Source organism: Sipha flava, unplaced genomic scaffold, assembly GCF_003268045.1.
Source record: "Sipha flava isolate LNK unplaced genomic scaffold, YSA_version1 35a_pilon_pilon, whole genome shotgun sequence".
In the NCBI taxonomy this organism is placed as follows: domain Eukaryota; kingdom Metazoa; phylum Arthropoda; class Insecta; order Hemiptera; family Aphididae; genus Sipha; species Sipha flava.
The window spans coordinates 70,196-80,894 of NW_020273058.1; the positions used below are offsets into that span (position 1 = coordinate 70,196).

Consider the following 10,699-nt stretch of genomic DNA (forward strand, 5'->3'; position numbering starts at 1 on the left):
AGCCGAATACTGCGATGTCTTGAAAGCGGCATCCACCCCGACGGGGAAAACAGTGGCGGTTCTTAAGAAAGACCGAAGGGGGCAATTTTTGATTTTTTTTACGTCAACTGTTAAGTTTCTTACGTCGTGTTGTTTTCACGATTATGTTCAAACATCGAATTGATAACAATAGACGAATATATGTTATTGAAAAATACGACTAGAATTAATAAGGATTATAGTCGAATTTATGGACTTTTTAGTATATTTTATGTTCCGATTGAATTAAACTGTTCGAACTATGAAATAAAAAAATGAAAGTCATGTCGTTTATAACACGAACAAATCTTAATTCTCTTTTCGATACACGTAATCATAGCATGAGGGGGGGGGGCGTAAGATTTAAAATAGCCCTTCGCCCCTTCAATTTTCTATAAAAACCGGGGCTGATGGTTGCTGGTAGGGGCGAGTCGTACGACGGTACGAGACTGATGCGTTGTCCGCTCGTTGTTCGCAGTTGGAACGGTGATGGTACTGATGGTGGTGACGGTGGTCGTGCTGGGTACCGTCGGGCTGCTCACCTGCGTGCTGCACCATTACAACCAACAATACAATCCGGCCGTGCCGTGTCTGCCGTCGGCCACGTCCGGGCCGCAGCACCACAGGCTCTCCACGCCGCAGCCGCCGCTGCCGCCGCCGTCGTTGACCAAGAAGAAAAAACCGCGGCCGTCGCCGTCGCCGCCGACGACGACGACGACCAGCACCAACTCGACGACGATCGTAGCGCCGTCGAACGGAAGCAGCAGCAGCTTTTGCGGCACCACTACGTGCTCGCGAACCGCCGTAAGTGACACGATATGTATATGTATGTGTGCCGTACGTAAGCAGTAGCAGTAGTGGTAGTGGTACCGCCCACTTTGCACCCGTCGCGATACCGCGTACCGATTTTGTTTATTGTTGTTGTTGTTGTTGTTGTTGTTGTTATTAGCGTCCGCGGCCGCTTTGTTTACCGCGGTCCGGTCGTGTGGCAACGTTAGCGCCCGAGTGGTCGCACTAGGAACGTATCGATTTGCGCGCGCGGACAGGGTCTTGCTAGTAGCAACGCGTGCACAGTTGTCGTCGTACCGTGTGGCCGTGCAGAGGCCCGGACCCGAGTGCTAACGCGGCGCTCTGCGACGAAGACGTTTGTTGCGGCGGTGCCAAGTTTTCCTATCGCACCGCTGTCATGTGTGCCACCGTGGTCGTTTACCGCGCGCGCGACGATGCAATATCGTACGGTCGTAACCGATTCCGTTCACATGCGTTTTATACGCGTCTTAGGGCCACGGGAAGGGTTTAGCCCAGGGTTCGGCAACTGGCGGAACGCGGAAGGCAATACTCTGGACCCTGTTAACTTATATTTTCATACTGATAATATTGTAATTTTCAATATAAATCAATGGTAATAACCAAATAATCATCTTTATTTTTATACTACTATTTTTAAAATATAAAGATTTGAAAAAGATTTTTTTACTGGACCTCATTGATTTATTATTTTAAACTTTAGGACTCCAATGTAAAATACTTGCCGACCCCTGGTTCAACCCTATGACCCTGCGATGTTTTCGTTGGGGTTTAACTCATTTCGTTCGAATCGCACGATAACGTACTACGTACGGGTCGAAAACGATTCATTCCGAAGCCGTACGACGATTCGTGAAACGGTGTAGAACGAAATAAAATGCACTAGTTAATATCTTACATATTTTCAATGCTCAGACCGGGTCGGCCGCTAACGGTCCGTCCTGTTTATTTCTAATGTCTCCGGTACGTGTGCATCCTCTCGAAGACGCATCCGAGTGCGAACGCGTTCAATGCTACCGGTAATTTATACGTGAATATAAATAAAGTGTACTTCAACAGACGTAAACCTTGAAATTATTTTCGATTCGATTACCGTCCACGAACGTATTCGCCCGTCGAACCCGTTACACTTAACCCATAAGATTTCGATCGGTTAGTTGTATCTCTATGCCAGAACGGTAGCTAATTTGATAGCTAATTCAAATATCTAAATACTTGAAATTAGGTATACTTGTATAAGCCGATGTAGGAAATAATATTGAACTCAACACGTTGTTACTGTTTATGTTTGAGTTTTATTTGATTTCGTAGGGGCTCAATTTCTGTAACTTTTGGAATACATATATGTATATGTATGATTTTAATTTTTTTAAAGTCTTAACGTTGTGCTTTAGACGATAAAAACTATACCGTTGTTTTGTCACAACCGTCCTTTGGCATAATCACTTCCATAGGTGTTAATATTCATCGCGCAAATCTCGCATTCAAAATATACCACTACGTATTGAACGGAGTAATGTTACGAAAACATCGTTGACATGATTAATTCCACAGAACCGTAACAACTTGGATCGCGTAACTTTCGCGTTCGTACGCGATCCCCATTGTGTATAATGTGTGCAGTGGTTTATATATACATGGTACGTATATATTACTCGGATCTTTCTTACGTCCATTCCGCACGGACGGTGTATAATACATATATGTATGTATAAGGTTTTGTTTCCCCTTCGGACCGAGCGAGCCGCCATTTTTTCTCCGTACATCCGACGCAGAAAAACGGGAAAACGCGTCGGTCCACCCCATAGGGATAGATATATAACCACACCAATCTTTCCCCGTGTACACACGTATCCCCTTTGTGCGCAAGGGTAGGATGCGTCTGCGGCGACGTACGCGCGTACAACGAGGCGAGTTCATCTGCGAGTCTTTGCGGACGAAGAGGTTGTTTTTCTGCTGTTTGCCGCGTCGATCGCGTTTGTTCTTCGTTTCGGGAAAACTCACACGCTCCTGTCATCAACGCGCACAACGACAACGAACACTGTTTTCGCCGCAAAACGGTTTCGGCGTGACGAGTCCTTGCAGCACAGGTACGCGCGAGACAAAAAATTACCATTTTCGTCTACGAATGTTTTCGCGAAAAGCGTTCACACCACCGTACGGCATCTGCCCGCGAGTTTTTCGATGTTTTTTCGCGCGCGCACGCGGACGTATTTCGCGCTAAAACATTTCATTAGCCTTTCGTGATATTTTGTCGATAATAACAAATAAGTTGAGTATGGGGTTTCGTGCTTGTTCGGTTAATTTTTCGGTTAGGCTTAACCAAAGCGGGTGTTTCCTTATTGCACATACAACTAGGTTTTAAGTCGGCGAATAATATTTTTAAGTTTGTATCGTTTTTCGTTTGTTTCGTTTTATTGTTTTTTTTTTTTTTTTAATTTATTTTTTGTTAAAATGTTGTCTGAAAACCAAATTTTTGACATTCAAATCTTCTAACTCGATGTACGAAGATGTTGGACAGCAAATAGTAACTTTGTTCATTATATTAACTTTTAATGCTTTCATTTATTATCGTTGTTGATTTTTTTTTATTTAAAATAAATATTTTTTAGATGAAAAATGTATTAAATATTCAAAACGTTAAAGTGTTCATATTACAAATAATCAATTTATTTTGATATTGTAAAATATTTCCTCCTTGCTTATAGATATTATGTTTACCATTGCATTTAATACATTTTATACTTAAAAATAAAATATAAATAATAGATCGAAAAGTACTCGTACTTAGTTAAGTTATATTATAAAATTTGATGACCTAATGTTTTTAACCGTTTTGCTTACAAACTTATTCATCTCGCAAATCCCAAGAACAATATATATGTATATTTAATATTATTAATCATAATTAGTTACAGAGATCGAAAACTAACTATTTTTTCACCTGTACAGTACGGCAATTACAACTCTAAGGAAAAAATAAAAAGTTTAAAATACTAAACGATAAGACTTTGATAATAATATAATCTTCGTACACTTTAATAACGGTTTTCCTATGCGTATCCACTCGCTCATAGTACATAATCCATTTATCCACATGACGTATTTTAACAAACGACTTGATTTTTTTTTATTATTGTTAGTGAAATATCATACACACAGCAGACGCGTATACAATTCTGTGCGTTAAATTAATAGTTGATGAATATTAAAAAAAAAAAAAAAAAAAAATGTATTCAATCGCTTTTTTGTTTAATTGAATACGCTTGTCTATCACTTTCCTTTTCAATCACTCTTTCTCTCTCTGTCTCGTTTTTTCGCTTTCCATTCGTGTTTGGACTCATATAATACAAGTTTACCGGCAGAATATTTATTATTATATCGCGGTACGAGTTACAATAATACGGAAACCGGTTGGTCGTATATTTTCCATCCGTCCGTTCATACCGGATACTTTCCACGTTTGTCTCGGACAGGCACTGAGTGATAGAAATGAAAACGGAAAAAACCGCACACTCTATGCGTTAGAACGATGTGCTCACGAGTTGAATCGAGAGACGATTTTGTTAGCGTTATGCTATTATTGCTGGAATATGACGAATTTCGTCGGCGGCGCGGGGTGGTTGTGAGTTCCAGGGGTAGAGAGTGACATAGGGGACGACGAACAAGAGGGAAAAAGAGTAAAATAAACGGTCGCGCGCGAAAGGGAGATTAGTAAACAACACACGTGCACATGTACGCGAACGGAACAGCCCTTCCACCATTGTCTGTGGGAGCGGTCGTGCTCCCTCGTCGCAGGACGCGTCACAACTCGTACGCGCGGGGACGCGACCCAGAGTTTTCCCACCCGTACGGGAAAAAAGGACGAGGCGCGTCGTTGGGGGAACCTTTGAGTTAACGGTTTTTTTTTCCACTTGGGCGTGTGCATACGCAGCGTACCGCATCGGCAGTGTTCGTAGGCTCGGCGTCGGTCGTCAGCCACGAGTCGGCGACGGACGAGCACCGTTACGGGGTTGTCGAGGGGACAAAAAAAAAACCAACCCGACCGCGTCGCACGGTCGAATAGCGCGATGATCGGACGCACGCGTTGGTTACGGCGTTAGAGGCCACCGTACACCCCATCAAATTCGTGCGCTCACGACGAGACACGTATTCACATGCAATAATATATAATATAATATTATCTCTGATGGTGTACAGATGCTGACAATGCGAAGCAACAACGGGCTGACTCGGGAACACGACCGACAAGTCCGGTTGCACTCGGTGCGCACCGACCTGGAGCTGGATCTGCCGCCGCGGATCCACTTGCCGGACGGCGAGGAGTACCCGTACGGAAGCATGGCCAAGTTGCATCTGCGAAACTCCGAACAAGTACGTAAACACACATAATTTGCTTTGGCACGGTCGGCTAATGTTACCCGTCGTGCGAGTTATCGTCTTATAAGACCTTGTGACTAATATCGCTTGCACCTGTAGGAACAGGAGATATACCAGAAGTGCATCAGGGGACCGCCAAACCGGACCATATGGCCGTCGGCCGCGGACTGCGGAAAACTGTCGCAGCCCCTTAGGTCCAGTTCCGCGTCGGGATTCACGTCGCTGTCCACGTCCTCGACCGAAGTGGACTCGGTCACCAGATGCAACAGTGTGTTCTCCAGGTATACGTGAGTATATTTTTCGCGCATGCTCGACGGTATCGGTTGCGTACTGCTACTGCAGTGACGATGGCAAACGTTTGAAATTAATTTTTTTTTTTTTACTCGACTTAATTATGTCCCGCCTACGCGCGTAAGGGAATTATCCGCCGCCGGAGTTGGTGTAAAGAGAAATATGTTATTACATAATTAATTATGTGCAGCTACGAGTACTTACAGTATAACTGCAAAAGACCCGTACGATCTAACCGCGACCGGACCTCATTCCCGACTCCACGCGGTGTCGTACAACATTTTGGTGGTCACCCGACCGCGTAATGTAATGATGAATGTCTAAAGCCCTGGTGCAGGATCTTGTTGACTTTCGCTTTTATGCCAAAGCGACTGTAAGAGTACAACGGAACCGGGTAGCCTTTTGGATTGTTCATATTCGGGTTCGGTTGTAAACCTCTACAGCACCGACCGAACAACCGCTCTCGTGGCGATACCCACGAACCGAAAACGTCGACGGACACTCCTCAAAGTCTCTCTCGAACCGGTGTTCATGATCCATCACGTATCACTACTACTTACCGTGCCCAGGTCGTGTTCTTTTCGTTTGCTACTTATCTAGTTTTGGTTACGTATTATACCCGTTAGTCGTATGAAACCTATAACGATCGGTGGTAACCACACACGATCGAAAGTTGGACGAAATCACGGTTCTTCGGTAACACATAAACCGTAATACCAAAATGTGACCCCGCCATTCGGTGACGGTTACTTGTATTTTACTCTTAAACAGCACGGGTTTTCGACTACGGTAATCGCCCCATTTACGCGTACAATACCCACACAATCGGCTCGCAGCTCGTCACCGTAGCTCGTCTTACTAAAAACTCATACCTACGGTAAAAATCTTTCGGACGCCGATCGCCATCACAGCCACCGCCGTATGGGTACGTGTCCCGCGTCAGATCGTTGTCGAACGGAGACCAGCAGTTCTCAACTTTAACGTGTCAACCCTTACCATCGTCATTAACACCCCTTACGTGTTCAAGAACCCGGAAACTAATGATGCAGCGGACACTCGTCGGTACCCGTAAGTGCGAAACTGCATCGTCAACGGTCGATACGAAGAGTAGTAGTGTCGGCTAGTTCAGCTCAACAACAACTCATCGACTTCAATCGTTCACATGAATGTCGACCGACTAGTGTCACGCGTAGCTCTCGAAGACTAAAAACTAAGTACGGCTACAACGGAGTCCGGTGAACGGGAAACGTATCACGTCGGGTTTTTGTCGATTCCCTAGTTACGCGACCCACAAAGGTTAAGAAACGCCCGGGTAGACGGTGCCGGAGCGTTGTTCGTTAACCGCTGTCAGTCCGGTACGCAATAATATAACAAGGATAATTATGATCGCAGTCGTGTAAGGATTCAGCAGCGCACGGCCGTTCTCGAATACGCACACGCTCAAAGAATGATGACCTGGAAGCTTGTGTTTGCCGGTGCCAGCCAAGGCGTACACACGGTCGTCCGAGCGAAGTCGAAGTGGTTGATATGTATCTCTGGAGATGGTAACGCGATAGACGCGGACGCACTGAGAGTGTGCGAGAGAGAGAGAGAGAGAGAGAGAGAGAGAGAGAGAGAGAGAGAGAGAAACTGGTTGTGGCGATAGAACCACTACTCCGTCACCCGTCCGGTGCGTTTCGTAGGCACGTGTCGGGGTCATTCGAAACGCCGTCGAATACGTGTACTACGATGATATATTGCAATATGTTAATACGCCTCTCGATCAGAATTTATTCGCGCCAGACCCAGCACACGATGACGATGACAAGTCGAACAGCGAAAAATCTAGCGTTTAAGATCCAGTTGAATTGATCACTAAACAAATCGGCCGTGATCCTTGACCGATAGACAATACGTACTTACATACGTCTTCGCAACAGAATTCTCTCGATCGTCCGCAAGTTAATAACGGTTTGCGGGTTTGCGTTTCGGCCGAATGCTAAACGCGTTGTTACAACAGTATCGTCTTTCCGCTTTGACACCCCCGACGGGTTCGAACAATTTTCAAACTCATCACCGATGATATACGTGCTATATACATACGTTCGTGACGGCCAATCGGTACCGAGTTCGACCGGATCTTACAGGTAGTCGTCACGGTCCGAAAACGTCTATACTCCTCTATTTTCTAGTTTCCTCTAGTTTTACCCGTGGTGTAAGATGGTACTACGTGCCGGTTCGACAAAAGTCCGAATAACGATTGGAAACGTGTTCGGTCCTGCCGATCACAACCGGCTCACCCGGCAACCCGGCTTTGATGGTTATCGGCAGTGCTCGACTTGGCAAAATTAAAGAAGGGCGACTCTATTTACTTTTTTGAAAAAAAAAACAGCGTCCCTAAAATTTTTTATATGTTATGATTATAACGTAACAATAGTAGGGTGGACGTTAAATTTCTGAAAATTATTAGGAGTATTCGGTCCACAAGACGGTGTTTTCGCGTTAATGTTCCTTCGTCACTGCACGCGCTTTTGCCATACCGTCCGGTAGAACGTCTCGTGTAGTACACTATAGCTTGTGAATAATGATTTTTGTTTTTTCTCACAGGTGTTCGCCTAGAACCGGGTTCCCGCCAGTGGACAACATTCAAAGTTTGTCGAGTCTGACCATGGTACCATGTTTGAGCCACGTAGACAAACAGACGCTGAGCCAATAGTGAAAGTCTCCCCGTTCATGCCTACACGAATAAATTATACGTATACACAGTCATATCTATATGCCTGTGTTTAAGTACACGAGCCGGTGCTGCGATTGTCGAGACGGATGAAAAAACGCATTTTTTTTTTATATATATTTATTAATGTATCTAATATATCCATGTGTATATGTGTGTGTGTGTAGTCATATGTACGCACTCAAAAGCACGTAAACAAATATACACGCGTACACACAAACACACACACACACACACAAACACACATATTATAAACATGATTTAACAACAAAATTGTGTTTGTAATCGACGGAAAAGAGATAATGAATTCTCTCGCACGCTCGTCACTACCACCGGACGCGGTCGAAGAGACATAAATTGTCATATACCAGCTAATCTGCAGTGCGTCTGATAATACGTCATTGGAATCCGTATTATTTATACGTGCATTTGTTTATTATGATATCGATGTGACGGGAAAAAAAATTGAATGTACGTGTGTAAAAAGTTTGTAATGTAATTGCATTTTTTTCTTTTTTATAGTGATATAGTTAATTTGAACCTTTTTTTTCTTATTTTTATTGTAATTTATTGTACGATACATATGGGTACATGCAATTTTTTTTTGTTCTTTTGTATTATGTATGATAACATTTCGTCGACAACGCGAGGCTGTTTTGTCGGCAAACGCAAACAATACGTACACGTATACACCGACGTATACTCGTATTATGCTGGCGACTCGGTTTTCGAACGGTCGAGAGACCGCACGGTGTTGTTTTCGATATATCTTATATCTATCATGTGTCCGCGTACTATTCTGTATAAAATTATGTATTTAGTAAGTATAATGTGAAACAATGTAATACTGTTATTGCGCGGTAGGTGTCAGCCGCGGCAATCGGGTTTCCTCTTATTTTATATGCAGTATTCGCGTAATAACAATAAACGTCCAATAGCGTGAAAATAATAATAATTATCGAAATACGTAAAACAGAATGTATTACTTCGCTTTGTGTTGATGCAGAAGTCGTACCGATGTGTTTGAAGGTGAATTTAATATTAAAACGATTGTGCTGTGCTTTTTATAGACAATGAACACGGGAGAAAACGTTATTCGAAGGTTTTCTTTTCAATTTTTTTTTCCACTACTTGAAAATTACGTTTCCGTCGAATGAATATTCTTTCTTGTTTTTTTTTTCCAAACGATTTGGGCAACAATTTTCTCTGCACTTATGGATAGTTGATGCTGCTGCTGCTGCTGTTTACTAAGTTTTCAACGAATTTTCGTTTGCGGTGGCGGCAGTCGTATATATTCGTAAGGGCTGTTTTCAGATAAATCGTCATTGTTGTTGTTATTATCATCATTATTATTATTAGTAATAATTTTTATATATTAATATTAATTATAAACGTATAAATAAATACAATATCGCGTATTATCCAATCTAGTGACTATAATTTATACATATTACGTTGGTTGGATAAATCCTTTTTATAAGAACGTTCATTAATGAAATCGATGTACCTATACAATATAGTCAAATGAAAAATATCTATCAATATATATACATATATTATTTATATAATAAATAATAATCGTAATCGCACATTTTCAATAGGAGTTTTCTTATTTATTTTAATAATAAAAATGCGCTGACGTGATAATTAGTTTCGGTTTTGTGTGTATTAATGAATTCTCCGAAACAAGCGCTGTCGCTTTTTATTTTTAACGGACTCTTGAAAAAAAGATGGGTAATGAATTATTATTATAATTACTATATTATTATTATAAATTAAATAGTTTCTAGTCATTCGTTAAATTTATTTAGCAAATTGTTTTGTTTTTTCTATAGACCAAAATTACGTTAAAAAATCAACAAGTTGTTGGCCTGTAATTATTGTGTTGAATTTGTTTGCTATCAAATTGTTGAGCGTAATTGAAACGACTGATCCGTATAATGTTGTTGTATAATCAGTCGGTGTACTAGTTTTGTCAATGGTGATATTATAGAAATAAATTTAAACAAAATTCATTTTTTTATAATCGTGAAAATGCTAAAACATCGTCCAGAGAGAGAGAATAGACACAGATAGTGTGAGTTAGTGTAAATGTGCTAGAACGAAAGAATGGATGAGAGTATAAAGAGATTAGTTAGAGTGTGCGTAAGGGAGAGAGAGAAAAGAAATAAAAGATAGGTAGTTTAATTTTTGACAAAAGACAAAATAATTATTCAATAGGGTTTTCGATACATTATATAGATAATAGTAGAACAGTATTTTTTTTTTCATTCTATAAATAAAATAATATAAATAATATATTCATGTGACCGACATTTGTAACGTTTATTACTTTTGTTTAATGTTTTTTTTTTTTTTGTGATTTTGTGTACAAATATCTCTTTGGTTTTTGTACTATATATAATGTAAATTTAACTATAATCATATTAATAATAATAATAATAATAATATTCATCTATATTATATTTACTACCAAAAAACACTCTTATT

At 41.4% G+C, this 10,699-nt stretch overlaps 1 protein-coding gene across 4 annotated transcripts in view; it reads left to right on the plus strand.

Moving 5' to 3' along the window:
* LOC112687645 overlaps positions 1 to 10,377 on the plus strand; it is a 63,770-nt gene extending 53,393 nt beyond the window's left edge. For 3 of the 4 annotated variants that reach the window (XM_025560479.1, XM_025560480.1, XM_025560482.1), the window contains 4 exons: positions 497 to 822; positions 5,026 to 5,199; positions 5,305 to 5,492; positions 8,083 to 10,377. In XM_025560479.1, the coding sequence (XP_025416264.1) occupies positions 497 to 822; positions 5,026 to 5,199; positions 5,305 to 5,492; positions 8,083 to 8,191 (797 nt within the window). In that variant the 3' untranslated portion in view covers positions 8,192 to 10,377. The remainder of the gene's footprint in view (positions 1 to 496; positions 823 to 5,025; positions 5,200 to 5,304; positions 5,493 to 8,082) is intronic. The other variant, XM_025560481.1, reaches the window with a different exon arrangement.
* The last annotated feature ends 322 nt before the right edge of the window (positions 10,378 to 10,699 follow it).